Source organism: Anabrus simplex, chromosome 3 (assembly GCF_040414725.1).
Source record: "Anabrus simplex isolate iqAnaSimp1 chromosome 3, ASM4041472v1, whole genome shotgun sequence".
Classification (NCBI taxonomy): domain Eukaryota; kingdom Metazoa; phylum Arthropoda; class Insecta; order Orthoptera; family Tettigoniidae; genus Anabrus; species Anabrus simplex.
In genome coordinates this window covers 109,964,472-109,985,443 of record NC_090267.1, presented here as the reverse complement: position 1 = coordinate 109,985,443, position 20,972 = coordinate 109,964,472, and the positions used below count along the sequence as shown (strand labels likewise).

The 20,972-nt window shown below is 38.6% G+C and overlaps 1 protein-coding gene across 1 annotated transcript in view; it reads right to left on the bottom strand.

Moving 5' to 3' along the window:
• Positions 1 to 20,972, bottom strand: part of LOC136867078 (steroid receptor RNA activator 1) — a 39,718-nt gene that overhangs the window by 7,777 nt on the left and 10,969 nt on the right. The window contains exon 2 of the mRNA XM_067144185.2: positions 6,831 to 7,192. Coding sequence (XP_067000286.2) covers positions 6,831 to 7,192 — 362 coding nt within the window. The remainder of the gene's footprint in view (positions 1 to 6,830; positions 7,193 to 20,972) is intronic.

The window sequence follows — 20,972 nt, the reverse complement described above, 5'->3', positions numbered from 1 at the left end:
GAAAGAAAATCTAGTAATGATAACTGAGAAGGTATGTGGACGAACCAGTGGCACAAGAAGATGGAAGGAAACAAGAACAACATGTTCAGAAAATATTTCAAGGACCAGACTGACCATAATACAGGGTTGCTAAAAAACAAGCAAAGCAAGTTGTTACAGAAGAACGAGAGATGTAGTTGAACAAGTGGAGTGATGAATTAAAGAGGATGTTAATGGTAATAAGAAAATGTTATATGAGATGATGAAAAATAGAAAAAGAGATACAGAACACTCCAAATGTCTAAGAGATGATAATGAAAATCTGATCACTGAAGATGATAAGATTAAAGAGACCTCGAGGACTTACTTTGATGAATTGCTAAATGTGAATTGCATGCAGCCTATACAAAAAAACAGTACCGGTACTATCTCGTGCAATTCTGCCTCTGGCAACAGGTTAGACTTAACAAGGAGTGATGTAGAATATGCCTGGAAATACATCAAAATTGGAAAATTAGCTGGTGCTGATGAAATTAATGGAGAAATGGTCAAGGCTATGGGCATTTCTGGAAAACATTGGATCTACAGACTCTTTCGTAAGATCTGGAAGGAAGGGGACATACCAGTCGATTGGAAAACAGGCATCATAATTCCAATTTTCAAGAAAGGAGATAGAAAGAAATGTTTCAACTATAGAGGCATCACTTTAACATCTCAAGTTGGTAAACTTTATGAAAGAATTATAGAGCATAAAATCAGACCCCTTATTGACGAGAACCTCTTCAAAGAACAGTATGGATTCAGGAAGGGGAGATCAACAACTGATTTAATCTTTACAGTCCGTCAGTTAATGGAAAAATACTACGAACACAACCCAGATTTGTGGTTAGCCTTTCTGGATATCAAGAAAGCATTTGATTCTGTGAACAAAGAGAAGGTGTGGGAAACACTGAAGAAAATTGGAATACAGAATGACATGATACACAGGATCAAGAATTTGTATGAAGATACCTGAAGTAAAGTCAAAACACCTGTAGGAATGACTGAAACCTTTGATATAAAATCTGGGTTAAGATAGAGTGGTGTTTTGTCTCCACTTCTTTTCATCACTGTGATGAATGAGATTCAGAGAAAAGTTCACCAAACCAAAATTGTCGTCGTTCAGGCAGAAGTCACTAAGTCAAAAATTGGTGGTTTTGAGTTAGGTGCAAAACCATACTAACAAAATTACGCTCTATCGGCAGGTAGAACTTACCAAGTCATATTGAGAAGCATTCCATTGCAAACTGCACTCGCTATTTTCACTAAGTGCATTTTTCCGGTTTGTTAGTCAGGCAGAAGTTCCTTAGTCCACTTAGTGACTTCTGCTTGGTGCAAGTTCTTCCTTTGATTATTGTTCAGTAGAATTCACATCGTATTATGCAGCTGTTATAACAATAACTCTATCCATTTTTGGCCGTAATAATTACAGTGTGGCTGCGTCATTATTACAATGTTTTTTTTAGTCGCCAGAAAGCTGCTATTTGTGTTAAAAGCTGGTTTATATCTGTAAGTTCGCAATAATGTTGAAGTGTAAAGTATGTGATTTATCTTAAGAAAGCAGAAGTCACCTTATATAAAGGGCACTAGGAAAGTTTGCAATACGCAAAAATGGTTGGCTGGACACCCCTGTTATGGTGAGGGATGAAAAGAGGGGTGAAAACCGGTCTAAGAGATAGCAAGGCGCGACCTTCACACCAGTTGTTACCAAGCAGTGGGATGGAAAGCAAGATAAGATGTGGTCTAAAGGTGAACATCGTGCAATTATCCGCTACAATTTTGCTTGTGGATTAACTGTTGACCAGTGCCTGGAGGAAATGACTCCTGTGCTGGGGAAAGACTATCCATATCGGGCAACAATTTTCTGCTGGTAAAAGGAGTTCCAGAGGGGAAATTTTGGGGTTGAAGACGATCCTCGTTCTGGGTGCCCATCTGAATCAGTGACTGAGGAATCAGCAAGTAGAAGAGATCCTCCACATCTCTGCACCAGCTATTCATTCAATTCTACAAGACCATCTCCATGTTAGAAAGGTTTGTTCCCTTTGGGTGCCCCATTTACTTTCAGAGCAACAAAGGGCACATCGAGTGAAATGGTGCCGAAAAATGCTAAAACAGTTTGAAAATGGGACTTCGCATAATGTCAATAGCATCATTACAGGTGACGCAACTTGGCTTTATTATTACGACGTCCCAACAAAATCCCAGAAGGTGTGGCTGTTTGAAGATGAGGGTACTCCTGTGACTGTGCGAAAGTCAAGGTCAGTGAAGAAAATGATGATTACAGTATTCTTCACTAAACGGGGCATCCTGACTCGGGTTGTGCTAGAAACACAAGGGCAGTTACTGCAAAGTAGTACAGTGTGACTTGTCTGCCTCTATACAGTCCTGATCTTGCCCCATGTGACTTCGCACTCTTCCCAAAAGTGAAGATGAAGCTGAAAGGGCGGCATTTTGCATCTGACGAGGAGCTTCTGGCAGCATGGAATCAAGAGTGTGAAAATGTAACCGAAGAAAAGTGGCAGAGTTGGTTCAGTGACTGGCTTCGACGTATGGAGAAGTGTATTGAGTGTGGTGGAAATTATAAAAGTCTATAGCGTTCACTCATATCGCAAAACTTCCCTAGTGCTCTTTGTATGTGTAACAAAACCAAGGACTGTGATTGAAATAAAGTAAACTGGTTGAAAGTAAAGTGCTTTAGATTTGAAAAGGATGCATCGGGTATTCTCAAATATCGATATGGTCATTTTAGAAGGTACTCTGAGATAAATACTTTTGGCCGAGGTCGCCCAAAAAAGATGCCCACCCTTCAGAAGGCTTACAAAACTCTTTACCCTGTATCAGAACTTTTGCTAGGGGCTTTACGTCGCACCGACACAGATAGGTCTTATGGCGACGATGGGATAGGCAAGGCCTAGGAGTTGGAAGGAAGCGGCCGTGGCCTTAATTAAGGTACAGCCCCAGCATTTGCCTGGTGTGAAAATGGGAAACCACGGAAAACCATCTTCAGGGCCGCCGATAGTGGGATTCGAACCTACTATCTCCCGGATGCAAGCTCGCAGCCGCGCGCCTCTACGCGCACGGCCAACTCGCCCGGTCTATATCAGAACAAAAGTACAAGGATCTTATTAGTCTCTGCAATAAAGGAGTTATTCCAACAGAATTTCAAGCATGGTACCGCTCCTTATCCCATTCAGGTGCAGTGAGGGATTGAAATCCAGTGAAAGAGTGTGAAGCTAATGATAATGAGTAAAACATGACACATAAGAAGGGTTTACTGATTTACTGACATGAGTGTTGTAATTTTCTTTTTTTATTATCACACTTTCGTTCTCTGAATCATACTGTGTAGTTATGAGAAATAGTTCAAAGAAATAATAAATAATAATTTTTTTTTTTTTTTGCTAGTTGCTTTACGTCGCACCGACACAGATAGGTCTTATGGCGACAATGGGACAGGAAAAGGCTAGGAGTGGGAAGGAAGCGGCCGTGGCCTTAATTAAGGTACAGCCCCAGCATTTGCCTGGTGTGAAAATGGGAAACCACGGAAAACCATCTTCAGGGCTGCCGATAGTGGGGTTCGAACCTACTATCTCCCGAATACTGGATACTGGCCGCACTTAAGCGACTGCAGCTATCGAGTGGAAATTCTAAGTTCCCATGCAGGGAATTAGATATTTTTCCTCCAATAGAGCATATCAAAATGAGATCAAAAATTAGATGTATGGCTATTCAGGCATTTCGTCTTAGGTCCGACACTAGACTCTTCAGAGTGCGATGTGTCAGACCCTACCCACTGACGCTGGGGTGTATGCAGGTGAACTTATCAGAAGCCTATTTAAGAGGCACAGTCTGATAACTGTATACGGGAGATAAAACTCCACAATGGAATTAATGCCCGCCTAGCAATTCCAAATGGAAATTCTAAGTTCCCATGGAGGGAATTAGATATTTTTCCACCCATAGAGCATATCAAATTCAGATCAAAAATTAGATGTATGGCTTTTCAGGCGTTTGCTCTATTAACCAGCATTTCGTCTTAGGTCTGACACTAGACTCTTCAGAGTGGGATGCGTCAGACCCTACCCACTGACGCTGGGGTGTATGTAGGTGAACTTATCAGAAGCCTTAAATAGTCTTAAATAGGCTTCTGATAAGTTCACCTGCATACACCCCAGCGTCAGTGGGTAGGGTCTGACGCATCCCACTCTGAAGAGTCTAGTGTCAGACCTAAGACGAAATGCTGGTTAATAGAGCAAACGCCTGAAAAGCCATACATCTAATTTTTGATCTGATGCAGCTATCGAGCTCGGTAAATAATTCATGCACCTACACATTTATTGTGAGCCAGTACTTATTTTTGCCTTTATAACAACCTACGAAGAGGTTCCTTCCTTTCCCGGCAGAAGTCGCAAAGTCAAAAAATATTAGATATCTTTTAAATTTGGTACTAAAAATTTGCAAACATAGTGAAATTATGGAAGTAAGTCAAAGTAATAGTAGCACAGTACCGAAAAACATGTTAATACTAACTAATAATGCAAAATTGATTTTAGGAATTGTTTGAAACATTAAAACAGCTATAACTCAAAAGTAAGATTTCTGACTTAGTGAATTCTGCCTGAATGATGATATATGCTTGCGGGGAGACTCTAAAGAAGACTTTCAAGAACAAATAAACTTCTGGACAGAAGCTGCTAAAGAATATGGACTCATCTTCAGCCAAGAGAAAAGTGAGGTTATGGTCATGAAGAGATACAGACAACCAATGGGACACATTGAAATGGAGGGGAAACAGCTACAGATGAACCATCAATTCAAATATCTTGGAAGTGTTATCTCTGATACTGGTTCTATAGACAAGAAAATTTCCCAGAGAATTCAGGCAGGTAGCAACTTTTACAGAATAGTTAAAGCCATAATATGGAACAAGAAAATACCGACAGAATGTACGAGAGTCATATATGAAACCTATTACGTACCAATCCTGACCTATGGTTGCGAAACCTGGACCATGAGAAATAAAGATGTTAGTAGAATCCAGGCAGCAGGAATAAGATTTGTTCTTAGCATGATCAGTAAAACACAGAGGGACATAGTCCGTAATGATGAAATCCGCAAGCAGGCTCAAGTTGTAAGACTGCAGGACAGAACAACAGCGTAGCTGCTGAGATGGTATGGACATATGCGACACATGGGAGATAACAGATTACCGAAACAAATGTATGATCTAAAGCAGACCCTACACGGTCAGTAATACTGATCAGTAATACTGAGTCAATAATACTGACAGTACGCATCAATATTGTAGCGACCTTACACGATCATTATTACTGTCAATATTTTGGTCAGTACCAGTGCACTAGCTTACCATTGCGGCATTCTCACTTAACAAATAAAGTCAATAACCGTCACTACGGAATGAGATTTATAACATGCAATTGCGGTATTCTATCAAAATGGATCGTAAAAGACGGGCATTTTGTAGCTATCATATTAGTACTACACGAAACGCAGTTTTAAACGTAAACGATGGGTTAAAGATTGGCTTAGGAAAAGAGAAGAGTATTCTCATATGAAGTGTTGAGGGAAACACAATATACCGAAGCAGAAGATTATCAGAACTATCTCCGAATGCGTGAGGGTACTTTTGCGAAATTACTACGAATGGTAGAGCTTTTGTAATAAGGCAAAATACAAACATGCGGTGCTGTTTATCGGTGGCAGAGAGATTAGCGGTGACAGTGGGGTATCTTACAACTGGTATAAATTTTGAAGATTTAAAGTTTTCCGCTATAATGTCACCAGTTTCCATCAGTACAGCAGTTGTGGAAACATGTAAAGTATTGTGTTAATGTTTATTCTGGCAGCGTTTCATATCGCTCGATAAACTTTTGCAATAGGCCTACTTGACGGTTCCACAAGCACCTCTGCTTGGCCTTGGTGAGAAACACATTTGTCGTCCACCGCTGCTCCGTTGATACTGACAGAAATAATGACAAGCGCACTCACACGGTCAGTATAACTGTCAGTATCCCCACCACTCTACAGTACTGACGCTCGCAGATCAGGAAATCCGGATCTGCTTCAGTACTGGCCTTCATTCCATCATTCCAGTCCACACACGATCAGTATTACTGTCAATACTTTTCGGTACTGACAGTTTTATTGATCGTGTAGGGTCTGCTTAAAACTTGAAGACAAAAGACCAAGAGGGCGACCAAGATTCAGGTACAAGGACATGGTGAAGACTGACATTCAACAGCGAGGACATACTTTGGAAAGCATCGAAGAAGGAGAGAAGTTCAGAGACTGCAGGTGGTGGAGAAGCCTCGTTTGCCGACCCATCGCTTAAGATAGAACGACGTGGGATATGTATGTATATTAGGTGAATAACCCAGTAAATAATCTGGGGCCAACCCCCGTGCTTATATACTGTATATAATACATATGTATATTTGTAACTGACTGAGGGCTCTGGCATATACTGTATATAATACATATGTATATTTGTAACTGACTGAGGGCTCTGGCAAAAACTTCTAGCTGAAGTGAGGAAACCAATGAGAACCACTTATAAGATGGTAAAGTGTGGACTTTTTTTTAACCCATTTCCCCAACTCAATTATGTGGCCTAAGGCTGTGTGAATTCCATTTCAGTCCCTCAACCCATTCTTTAATTTAAGCAAGAATCACACACTGAATCTGAATGAATCATGTGATAAACTACACTAACCCCTACGGAAATATTACTATGGGGAAAGGACAGGAATAATGAAGCCATTAGATCTTGTGCTTAGGCAGGCTCAACAAACCTCATTTTCTTCGGAAGACGTATCGAGTATTTCATCAAATGTAGCCATAACACTGCTCAACATTTCTTGATCCTTCAGATTTACCGGCTCTCCTGCTCCTGACATCGTGCTTGTGTCAGCAGTCGAGGCAGTCAGTTCACTTCTAACAGATGGAGACATTGGTGGAGCACGGATGGACACTGCAGTTGGCATAGGGGGCATGCCTGGGGTAATTTTATCTACTACTGGAGACGATGACTTGCTATTCAGCGGATATGCTACTCTCTTGTTAAGGAAGACACTTTTCTTGCCAGACTGCACAACAGCCTGTGTTGTGTCATATGAAAATAGCGGTGGATCATTCCATCCAGGATCAGGAGCAACTGAAATAAAACAAAAATAAAAATTGAGTGACATGTTTAAAGAAACGCAAACACAATATTAAAGAAAGTAGGTAAGAATTTTGAACTTGTATCCTCTACTGACAACAGTAATAAAAAAAAATAACAACCACCAAGGTTATAGGTTTCTGGATGAAATTGACAGTTGGTCTTTGCAATTTAGTTATGACCATTGAAACTCTCTGGGCTCTATTTCTCTCAGAAGAGTGTTTCTGTTGATGATGATGATGATGATGCTTGTTGTTTAAAGGGGCCTAACATCAAGCTCATCGGCCCCTAATGGCACGAAATGAGATGAAATGGAATGACAAATTAAAAGTCCAAAATCCTTCACTGACCAGAATTCAAAACGTGAGGACGAAGAATGAATGGAGGGACATGAATTTAAAACAATCAGTGGATGCAACCCACAATGCCTTACATTCACAGAAACTGATGTAAAACAATAGTATTACTGACCAAGGGACTGCTGCTATAGCATAACAATGAATTGATGATGCTTGCAGTCTAAAAGGGTCCAAAATCCAAGTTATCAGCCCCTCATAATGGTACTTATCGCTAGGAAAGTAGAACCATGGTATTTGTCATGTTTCGGTACTAATCAAAAGTAGCAGAGACTCGCAGTATTCCACACAGGTTATGAAATTCGACATATAATACAGACCTATGGTTTTTCTCACATTGCGGCACCATTTACAGGCAACGCAAACCTATGGTGTTCATCACATACGAGTACTAATCACAGGGACCTACACTATCCCATGGTGTTCCTCATATAGTGGGTACTAATCATAGGCAAGGCAGAACCATGGTAGCCATCATCCCATGGTCCTGCTCATATGGTGGTACTAATCGCAGGTAGTGCGAAAGCCGACCGCACGGTGCTCCTGTGTGCTACTAATCACAAACCTATTTGGTACCTAATATAGTGGTACTACGCGCAAGTAAAAGCAACCCATGGTTTTCTCCGCGTGGTGGTACTAATCACAAGTAGTTTCATGGTTCCAAGACAATCATCCCTTGGTGGCCACTTTTAGTCGCCTCTTACGACAGGCAGGGCATACCGTGGGTGTATTCTTCGTCTGCGTCCCCCACCCACAGGGGGCTGTGTGTTTGGTCCGCGAGAAGTATTTTATGTCCCTCAAGTCCGCCGGCAAGCCGGTTAGGACCCCCCTATCCGCCACCTGGGACGCGCCACGTGGGAGTATCACCTCTCCCCCTGCTACGCCAGTGTAGTAGGTTCGTGGAGTGTTTCTGTAGGACTGGTCGCATCCATGGGGACATCCTCTACCATAAGTTGCAGTACATTGATCTGTATATTCAATTTTATATACCAAAGGCAATTTTTGTAAGTTTTGAAACAGCAAAGCTTCAAGCCACAGCTTATAGTAACTTAACAGTGCATGCAAACATGCTACAGCTTGAAACTAACAATTCTCTTGCTATAGTGTTAGTAGCAATGATATCAGAGTATGTAGTGAAGGACCTTGGAACTATGTCAGCTGCCATAAGGTACCTAGGCATGCACATGGTACCCAGCAGAAGACCTTATAACTTTTTGAAGAAAGTAAGGAAATGACGTACTGTAAGTGAATTGGAAATCCTATAAAAACTACTATTTTTATAAGGACCTTCAGATTTCATGCTTCATAATGACAGGTTGTTCAGTGAAATATGTACAGCCATTTTCCTACTATTTCCATTAACAGAGAATAATTTACCAAATTATATATATAAATTAATGTGTAACAGGTGGAAGATATGCCAGCAGACATTGTCATGCATAAGGATTAGGCCTATAGTAAAATACAATAGCGGGTTACAAAAAATGGGCAGCAAATTTGATATAAAACACCATATTTTAGACAGGGAAATAGGGTTCTTATAACAATAGGCATATTAAAGGAGGATTCCAATGACTGTATGACCTTGGAAATAATAAACCAAGCGAATTGGCTATGAGGTTTGGGTCATGCACCTGTCGGTTTGCATTCGGGAGATGGTGAGTTCAAACCCACTGTTGGCAGCCCTGAAGATGGTTATCCATGGTTTCCCATTTTTACACTAGGCTGTACCTTAATTAAGGCCATGGTTGCTTTCTTCCCAACTGTCGCCATACAATCTGAGTTAGTGTGACGTAGGAATCTGAGGAGGAGGAGGAGGAGGAGGAGAAGAAACAGAACAAAATGGTAGAAAGATTTGCCAAAAATAAGTTACATTTATCAGAGGAATAATAAAGGAAAGTAATAGAATAGAGCTTGCAAAGGGAGGAATTATGAAGAGAGTAAGTCAATTTACAAGCACATCAGCACAGAAATTTGAATCTAATAGTAACAGAGCATCAAAATATATGGTGTGCATGTGCAACCCTTGTCCCATTTCTCTACAGGGTAGGGTATGAAGCGAAATGAATTTTCATAGTGAGTTTTTGAGTGGATGATGTTCCTGATGTTAACCTCGTCAGAGGAGTTCAAATCAATCAATCACTACTGATCTGCATTTAGGACAGTTGCCTAGGTGGCAGATTCCCTGCCTGTTGTCTTCCTAGCCTTTTCTTAAATGATTATCGTAATGAGATAATTACAAGATATTAACTTAATTAATGTGTAGTCAACCTTGAACAAGTTTTGAAGTGTTAAGGATATTTTGATGGTAAACTCCACCTTTACAATACTTACATTTTTTATCCTTTTCCTTTTAGAACGAGATGATTTTAAGTACCGGTATTGTAAAGGTGGAGTTTACCCTTAAAATATCCTTAACACTTGTAATGAGATGAGACAAAATGAATGATGTGATATACTATAGTAGAAAGGGAGGGGGTAAAAACTGGTGCCAGCACATAGCCTCCTCCCGTTCAATAGCACCAAGGGGTCTGCTAAAGGTTAACATCCCCCCCATCCAATGGATGAATCATCATCAACACCTCACTCCATATGAACAATGCAGAGAATTTTGGAATCGAATCTCGGCTTTTGGCATGCATCTAGAGATTAGAAATTTTATACCACCATCTCTCCTACTCTACCGGCCAACATTCTGATGGTGAATTTTTTTTGACCAACGGCACTTCAACTGACTAACCCTGGTGTTAGACCACATAAAATTCTCAGAGCATAAATGCTGAACACTATATTTTAATCAAATTTCTATAAAATACTTTCCTGACTTGTCAACACTTTACATATCTTATTATACCTAATTCCCGTACATGTTTCAAGAGCCAATTACTCTCTTCCTCAGTGGTGCCAAAACATCAATAATCTTACTTACTTACTTACTTACTTACTTACTTACTTACTTACTTACTTACTTACTTACAATGTCAATTTATTACAGACTTTAAATAGAAACTTTCAAATCATAAATGGATATCTATTAAATTAGTCTACTATATGCTAAAATTTTAATCTGCTCTGCCCTTGGACTTACGCCCTTATTACATCTAAAAAAAACTAAAATGTTTCTTTGTGTCTAAGTTTACATTTACTTTGTCATTTAATAAAAACACTTCAAATAGATTTTCTTTCTTGTATAAATAACCATGTCCAACCATGTCAGCCATCTTAACCGTCCAATTCTTCAGTTTCAACTAAATGGAGGAATTTCTGAATTATATGAGAGGTCTCAGAAATATACCAGACTTAAGGAAAAGAAAAAAGTTTCAAGAAGAGAGCAGAAATATTTTAAGTTCAACATAGTGACTGACTTAATTGGTGTTAGTTATTTATAAAAAAAAAAAATCTATTTCAAGTGTTTTTATTAAATGACAAAGTAAATGTAAACTTAGACACAAAGAAACATTTTAGTTTTTTTTAGATGTAATAAGGACGTAAGTTCAAAGGGCAAGGCAGATTAAAATTTCAACATATAGTTGACTAATTTAATAGATATCCATTTATGATTTGAAAGTTTCTATTTAAAGTCTGTAATAAATCGACATAGTAAGTAAGTAAGTAAGTTGAAACACAAAGAAATATTTTAACAATTCAAGATTTTTGTATATAGCTGTTGTGTTGATAAGTATATCTGTTACAATGTACCAAGTCCAAAGATTATTGATGTTTTGGCACCGCTGAGGAAGAGAGTAATTGGCTCTCGAAACATATACGGGAATTAGGTATAATAAAATATGTAATGTATTGACAAGGTGGGAAAGTATTTTATAGAAATTTGAATATAAGTCAATACAGACATGAATAACCAACATGGTGAAAATAATCAATTCATTATATTTTAATATGCTATCAAGAACATGTGAATGCCAAAAGACATAATATATTTTCAGCAATGAGCTCTCATATATTTTAACCACTATGTCATGTGCAGCTAACAAGGGCACTCTGATGAGTATATGTGAGAATATTTTCATCTGTTTGGATCAAAGGTTCAATACCAATTTCAACCTCAATGAGATAAATGAAAAAAATAATATCCTTTTCAAAGAATTAATAAAATTTACCCTTTTATCCAATGGAAAAAAAAAAAAAAAAGAAGAAGAGTGCAACGGACCCAACAATATCCTCCTCGCCACAACTCAGCCTTGCACATTACATTCCCTCTTCTCTGCTAACAGCTGCTCACTATTTCACCCTAGCAGTCAACAGCTTTCACTCAGCTATACCAACACTCGCGTCAGTACAGCGGGAACTCCTCCTCCTTTAAACAATATTTTACATGGGGGCTGAAATAAAATGCAGTTGCTATTACTTTGCCTGCAATTTCTCATTTATTTTTCCTAGTTATTTATTCAGTCAAATATTTGATATTCACTGCCTCTGATACAGAATGTAATGATCAATGCATTAACACAAAAGGGAAAAAATAAAAACTGGCTTCACATTCCAAACGCTACTTTGTTCCTGGACACATCTTATACATGGTATTAACATCAGACCTTGTTTCGGGTAATATCCTGTTGACGAACAATAATGAAAATGTTCCTGAAGATGCACTGAGACACAGCATTTGTCTCTGGAATCCTCATCACTTTTCATTTCCATTTTGGGATTCTGCATATTGCTGTTCAGCGCCTCCACTGTGACAACTCCACATTGTACCCAGAAGCAGACCCTCATCTTTGTCATTGTTGAATACCTTGTTATACATATGATAATGGGAGCGTTTTGAAGGAAAGGAGAATGGCACATGTGACCATCATATTAGAGGACAGTGTTCTCCACAATCATAACATTTCAGCATATAAAGTACTTCGTTCTATTTGTCCTGAGATAACATTCCGAGGTGCTTTACTGGATATCACAGAAAGGATGCTCCTTGTGCAGGGCATGTGCGACATATTTTTCCCTATGTAATGACCAAGTCTTCGGTCTTAAATTATTCATTGCTTTGCAGTCGCCATCTATAGGCATGTAGTGCTTCAGAAATGGGATCAGATCCAGGAGATGCTGCTGTTTTGAGACCAAAATCAGGTCTGTTTTGTTCTTAGCATCCATGAAACTCCCTTTTTCATACCAGGCAAATAATGGGGTTGTACCTTAATTAAGGCCATGGCCATTTCCTTCCCACTCTTGGCTCTTTCTTATCTCATCGTCGCCATAAGCCCTATCTGTGTCAGGTGCAACATAAAGCAACTTTGATATTTAGAAATTTCATGATCTGTATTGTAGTGGGATTACAATAATTGAAATTAAGAGGGTTCCTCCTATTCATTACAAAGATATCTATTAATGTGAATGAGTCACATATCGTTCACATGAGGTACTACAGTAGTTTCAGCACTAAACTTGTGCCATCATCAGCCAACAAGTCAAATCGGGCAAACACAAGATAACTTTAAAACAACTTTAAAACACACTATAACACCTGCACAGATGAATATGAAATAAAATATGGTACATGATGATGTTGCATTTCAGTTTAAAAATCATTAAAATGACGATGCCTCCGTTGTTGTATACACATGGTGGTTTGTCCAGCTTGTATATGTCTTTAGTTTTTTTAAATCTGTTAAAATTATGCTCCAGAGTTTAATGTCATATGAAGTTAACACTATGTGTGTTCTGTAATTTGGTTCCGAGAAATAAACATGCATATGATGAACTTGGTTAGATCCAAAGAATTAATTCCCACTTCAATATGGGTTTTTGAACCTGGGGAAGAAATTAAAAGTCGAATTAGGCAAAAGATAGGAAGGAAAGATTAAAAAGTAAAGTCTAGAAAAGACGAGAGACGACTAGAAACAAACTCACCTTGAGCAGCGTGTGTGATCGGCGGACGGAGCTGGAGTGATGGATGCGATCATGAGGTTAAGGGGCGAGGCGGAGGGGAGGAGAGGGAAGGGGTAGAGGCGGAGCAACTGTCACGGAGCTAAGGTGGAGCGGAAGGATGTGGTAGTGGGGGTAAATGATGTGGATATATACTGCGTATGGTTTGAAAGATCGAATTGTTTTTAGGCGGTCTAATATTTCTTAACCATTTAATTAAGAGATCGTAAAGAATATTAGATTTCTCAGAAATTTCATTTAAGTTATAGTTACGGTTGAAATATTGATCGCAATGAATGAAACAATTTTCGATAATGTTTATGATTGGCCCTTTGTTTGCTATTTGAAGTATCTCAAAATCATGTTCTATATCAGTGAACTTATGATTAGAGTCGTGAATGTGTTGGCCTATAGCAGAAAACTTGTTATATCTTACTGCGTTGATGTGCTCTGAATATTGGGTTGTGAAGCTGCGTCCTGTTTGTCCCACGTAAGAGGTGCTGCAGTCGATGTACTTGAATCTATTATTAGTTCTGAAGAAAATTTTTACATTATGTTTTTGAAAGAGATTGGTGATTTGATGGATATTGTCGTTGAATGTAAAAGTAGATGAAACGGTAGTTTTAGGTTTACCTTTTGTGAAAGTAGTCTTAGGCCGGTGTTTAAATTTATTGATTATCTGTTCTATAAATGATCTGTTATAACCGTTAAATTTGGCGATTGCTCTTATAGTGTTGAGTTTGCTATTGAAGTCTTTTTTAGACATAGGTATCGTGAATGCATGATGAACCATGCTATTATACGCTGCACGTTTGTGTGTTTGGGGGTGTATGGAATCTTGATGAATAGTATTGGCAGTTTGTATCCGTTTTCTGAAGATTCTATATGAAAGAGCAGATGTATTGCTGCGAATAGTTAAATCCAGAAAATTAATTACTTTATTATTTTCAGACTCAAGCGTAAATTTGATGTGGGCAAGAACTAAACAACATTGTAATTAATTTTCTGGATTTAACTATTCGCAGAAATCCATCTGCTCTTTCATAGAGAATCTTCAGAAAACAGACACAAACTGCCAATACTATTCGTCAAGATTCCATACACCTCCAAACACTCAAACGTGCAGCGTATAATAGCATGGTTTATCGTGCATTCACGATACCTACAGTATGTCTAAAAAAGACCTCAATAGCGAACTCAACACTATAAGAGCATAGCCAAATTTAACGGTTACAACAGATCATTTATAGAACAGATAATCAATCAATTTAAACACCGGCCTAAGACTATTTTCACAAAAGAAAAACCTAAAACTACCGTTTCATCTCCTTTTACATTCAACGACAATGTCCATCAAATCTCCAATCTCTTTCGAAAACATAATGTAAAAACTTTTCTTTAGAACTAATAATAGGATTTCAGAAATTATACACAATTCAACATCAGTCAACACCTCTAACAGATTTTCTAAATACGGAATCTATAGATTCAAGTGCATTGACTGCAGCGCCTCTTACGTGGGACAAACAGGACACAGCTTCACAACCCGATATCCAGAGCACGTCAACGCAGTACGACATAACAAGTTTTCTGCTATAGGCCAACACATTCACGACTCTAATCATAAGTTCACTGATACAGAACATGATTTTGAGATACTTCAAATAACAAACAAAGAGCCAATCATGAACATTATCGAAAATTGGTTCATTCATTGCGATCAATATTTCAACCGTAACTATAACTTAAATGAAATTTCTGAGAAATCTAATATTCTTTATGATCTCTTAATTAAATGGTTAAGAAATATTAGACTGCCTAAAAACAATTCGATTATTCAAACCATACGCAGTATTTATCCACATCATTTACCCCCACTACCACATCCTTCCGCTCCACCTTAACTGCGTGGCAGTTGTTCTGCCTCTACCCCTTCCCTCTCCTCCCCTCCGCCTCGCCCCTTAACCTCATGATCGCATCCATCACTCCAGCTCCGTCCGCCGATCACACACGCTGCTCAAGGTGAGTTCGTTTCTAGTCGTCTCTCGTCTTTTCTAGACTTTACTTTTTAATCTTTCCTTCCTATCCTTTGCCTAATTCGACTTTTAACTTCTTCCCCAGGTTCAAAAACCCATATTGAAGTGGGAATTAATTCTTTGGATCTAACCAAGTTCATCATATGCATGTTTATTTCTCGGAACCAAACTACAGAACACACATAGTGTTAACTTCATATGACAAACTCCGCAGCATAATTTTAACAGATTTAAAAAAACTAAAGACATATACAAGTTGGACAAACCACCATGTGTATACAACAATGGAGGCATCATCATTTTAATGGTTTTTAAACTGAAATGCAACATCATCATGTACCATATTTTATTTCATATTCATCTGTGCAGGTGTTATAGTGTGTTTTAAGGTTGTTTTAAAGTTATATTGTGTTTGCCTGATTTGACTTGTTGGCTGATGATGGCACAAGTTTAGTGCCGAAACTAGTACCTCATGTGAACAATATGTGACTCATTCACGTTAATAAATATCTTTGTAATAAATAGGAGGAACCCTCTTAATTTCAATTATTATAAAGCACTTGTTAAAAAAAAAATACAGCATTAGCAATTTTGTCTCAACATTCTGTTCCAAGGATGTATAACCAGACACCAAAAATAAAGTTCCTAAAAGGAAACCATTATTTAATTTCATCGATTGCAAATGTTAAAAAACGTTTAAGCTCTTTAGGCTTTTTCAATCGTGAAATTATCAGCGGGGGTAATTACCAACTTATGAGCCCACTGCTGCACTGGGACGAACGTTGATAATTTCATGACTGAAAAAGCCTAAAGAGCTTGGATGTTTTTTATACTAGACACGTTTACAAAATTACTAACTGGTTTGATAGAAGGCAGTTTGGGTTTCAGAAAGGTTATTCCAGTAAGGCTCAACTTGTAGGATTCCACCAAGGTATAGCAGTTACTTTAGATTCAGGAGATTGAATGGCCTGTATTGCTGTTGACCTATCCAAGGCCTTTGATAGGGTAGATCATGGAACATGCTGATGAAAATGTGACAAATGAGACTAGACAAAAGAGTAGTTGTATGGGTGGCTAAATTTCTAGAAAACAGAACTGAGAGAATTACAGTACATGAAGCATTATCTGATCCTGTAACAATTAAGAGGAGGTGGGGGTGGGGTGTGTCCTGCAAGGCAATATTCTTGAATCTTTATACATATAAATGGTAGGAGTAAAGAACTGGAATCACAGATAAAGCTTTTTGCAGATCTTATAATGTATAAAATAGTGAATAAGTTACAGGATTTTGGGCAACTGCAAAAAGACCCCAACAATGTTGTGAGATGATGTAACGGGATAAAAAGTCAGGTTGTAAGTTTCACCAAGATGAAAAGTTCTCCCAGTTTCAATTACTGTGTTGATGCGTAAAAGTACCTCACAGGGATCATTGTAAGTACGTAGGTGTTAATACACAGAAAGGTCTTCAGTGGGATAATCCCATAATGAGGTTGTAAATAAAGGTTACAGATCTTTTCATATGGTTATGAGAGTATTTAGGGGTTGTAGGAAGGATACAAAGGAGAGAGCAGTCAAGTCTCTTAGTAAGACCCTACTAAGAGTATGGTTCCAGTGTACACGGAATACTTGATACAAGAACTAGAAATAATAAAATGTTATTTGCTTTATGTTCCACTAACTACTTTTATGGTTTTCGGAGAAGAAGAATTAAAAAAAAAAAAAACAATTTGTTTTACGTTGCACTGACACAGATAGGTCTTATGGCGACAATGGGATAGGAAAGACTTACGAGTGCGAAGGAAGTGGCTTTGGCCTTAATTAAGGTACAGCCCCAGCATTTGTCTGGTGTGAAAAATGGGAAACCCCAGAAAAACATCTTCAGAGCTGCCGACAGTACGGCTCGAACCCTCTATCTCCCAGATGCAAGCTCACAGCTGTGCACCCCTAACCACGCGGCCAACTTGCCCGGTAGAAAAGGATCCAAAGGATTGTTGTGGGTGATTCTGGACAAAAGAGTAGTGTAACGAAAATGTTGCAAACTTTGGACTGGGAAGACTAGGGAGTAAGGAGATGAGCTGCTCGACTAAGCAGGATATTCCAAGCTGCCAGTGGAGAAATGGCGTGGAATGACATTAGTAGATGAATAAGCATGAGATGGAACTTTTAAAGTTAGCAGAGATCATAATATGAAGATAAAGTTGGAATTCAAGAAGACAAATTGGGACAATATACTTTTATGTGAGGAGGAATTAGGGAATAGAATCATTTATTGAAGAAAATATTTGATAAATTTCCAAATTCTTTGAAATCATTTAAGAAGATTTTTTTTTTGCTATTGGCTTTACGTCGCACCGACACACATGTCTTATGGCGACGGTGGGAGAGGAAAGGGCTAGGAGTGGGAAGGAAGCGGCCGTGGCCTTAATTAAGGTACAGCCCCAGCATTTGCCTGGTGTGAAAATGGGAAACCACGGAAAACCATCTTCAGGGCTGCCGACAGTGGGATTCGAACCTACTATCTACTGGATACTGGCCGCACTTCAGCGACTGCAGCTATCGAGCTTGGTATATTTAAGAAGAAGAAAAAGAAAAAAAAGGACACTGCAAGCTGATCTGTCACCCCCAGATTATTGAACAGGGTTAAATCATCTTACATTTCTGCGTAAGTATCAAAGAATCAAGTGCCACAAATTGTTTCCCTGACATAAATGATTGCCGTCAGAAATGCCAAGTTCAGAATCTGCTCCTACATGTGCTCAGATCAAGTCCAAAGCATTGCCATTGTTCTCAATATGCTTGATATAGGCTATGAGTTCCTTCAGATCACCTAGTGATTTTCTAAATCCTGTGCAAGGAGAATGTTACCAGTTTGATTTAAAAATTCGGATGTACCTGTCTGAAATCGTACAGGTAACCAGCACAGGCACTGAGAACTTGAACATTCTTGACGTGGATGCAGTGGACACAGTTGATACTTCTCTTCAAGTCTCTTTTAAGATCCTTGTTAAAAATTCAATAGCAATTTGGACTACTTCTAAAATACTCTGTCACCGGGTGAGTTGGCTGAGCGGTTAGGGGCGCACAGCTGTGAGCTTGCATCCGGGAGATAATGGGTTCGAACCCTACTATCGGCAGCCCTAAAAATGATTTTTCATGGTTTCCCATTTTCACACCAGGCAAATGCTGGGGCTGTACCTTAATTAAGGCCATGACCGTTTCATTCGCACTCCTAGCCCTTTCCTAGCCCATCGACGCCATAAGACCTATCTGTATCGGTGCAACGTAAAGCAGCTTGCAAAAAAAAAACTCTGTCCAGACTCCCCATACAAGTCTACATCCACAATTTCAAGGTGAAGGGTGCCTTAAGTACACCAATGAGCAGCACAGTACAGTCATTGTAGGGATGAAAGAAACATCATCTTGATGATGTCAACTCTACCATCAGTAACAAAGGTAACTGTCTGTACCATATACAGTGTTATACTTTTCTCAAAACATTTTTGCATTGTATCTCTCAGATGATATTTTCTGCAGTTTCAGACTCATGAGGGAACTTCTTGGAGAAGGACACTCACTCACTCATTCATTCATTCATTCATTCATTCATTCATTCATTCATCTTCCACAGGCTGTACAATTACATATTTTGAAATATGCGAACAGTATAGGAATTTAAAGATAAAAATTTCATTGTTCCGTATTGAAAAGTATCACAGTTAAATTGAAATAATAAATATGGTAATTCAACCTATTCAATACAAGTAAATAAGAGATGTAGAGATTACATTCTTATTTAATTAAAAGTGGAAATGGTACCGGTTTTGACCCCAGTCTGGGTCATCATCAGCCGATTATAACTCGAAAAACAATGCATAAGTAAGAAAGAAGTTAACGGTCAAGTCCACACAATATCAGTTGAAGCGATATAAAAATGACGGGGGTAGGCACTGTAAAATTCAGACGAAGTGGAATGTAAGTCAATTAAAAGAAGTAATGCGTAATCTTCCGAGCATCAGCACGGCATACGCAATGTTTGGCACTGTCTCACAATGTTCACGAAAAGCAGAGAACAGTTAAATGAGCCAGACTGCATACACCGTCAGGCACAAAGTCACAGCATAATCAAAATATGAAGATCTAAAGTCATGAAGAAGCCGAAGACGAGCAGCTCAACCGAAGTAACTTGCAAGCTCCAGAAGATCGGTGCGGTGTTTACAACGTCAAGTGCTGTAGTTTCATACGCTGACAGAGATTTCGAGTTATAATCGGCTGATGATGACCCAGACTGGGGTCGAAACCGGTACCATTTCCACTTTTAATTAAATACGAATGTAATCTCTACATCTCTTATTTACTTGTATTGAATAGGTTGAACTACCATATTTATTATTTCAATTTAACTGTAGTATAGGAATTGTCGAGTGATTTCTTAATACTAACCACTCAATTTATGAACTTTCATTTCTTACTTATGTAGTGCATTCAGGGGGTCATATAGTAATTCGTGGTGAAATCTTCCATCCATAAGTCAGTTATAGCTGCCGCATGCCCATTATCTACAGCGTCAATTACCTTTGGCATTATTTATTCTTGTGCAGCATTTGCAGGCAGTGATAGTGTGCGGTCTATAGTTGTAGCATCAATTACTAAACCTGTTTCATTCGAACGCCCATACTGGGTCCCTAATTCATTAACAAGCTGCACTAATTTGGCGAAATTAGGATCGGTGACAATGACAAAAGACTGGAAGTCACCAGCACATTGGTCGGCGCAAGCATTCCTAAACATTGCCTTCATTTTGATTGTGATCTGTGAATTTTTGCTGCTGCTGTTCTGTAAGCACTTTAGTTTTAAAAGCCACATAGGGCTGGAATCTCTCTTGAATTTCTTAATATTCTGCTTCAAAAACACTGAACAAACCCTATGTACTTGTTACTGTTTTTTTTCAATGAACTCTCCTAATTTTGTCCAACTCTTACTGGTAATATCCTTACCTGTCTTCTTTAACATGATCCATCCACCAGAAGTAACTTTGTTCCTAGGATGTAGTTTTGTTGCTTCTTCAGAACCGATGTTGAAGAACTTATTTCTTCTTGAGCAGACATCATTATAACGGCTGAACCTGTTGCTATTCCATTCTGCACTGATGAGTATGTACATTGCATCTGATCTATAATATATGACGCTAGTGTTCCAAGTGGCAAGGAAGACAGATTGACTTTGTGTTAATATAACATTATGAGAAAGACAGTTAAAGTAAGTGTTTCTGTTAATATCTGCGATTTTCAAGAGTAACCTAGGTGTATTCATTTCAATTCTACCTTCATATGATTGGTAGTGATTATATTTCATGATAATCTGTAATTAATAAGCTAAGCCTCTTGGTGCTGCTGCGGTACACCATTTACAGCTTAATTGTTCTGTAAAGTTTTAATGCCAATCAAATTTGATAACCCCATATCATAGGGTAATATATTTCCACAGCAATAAGAAAATCAC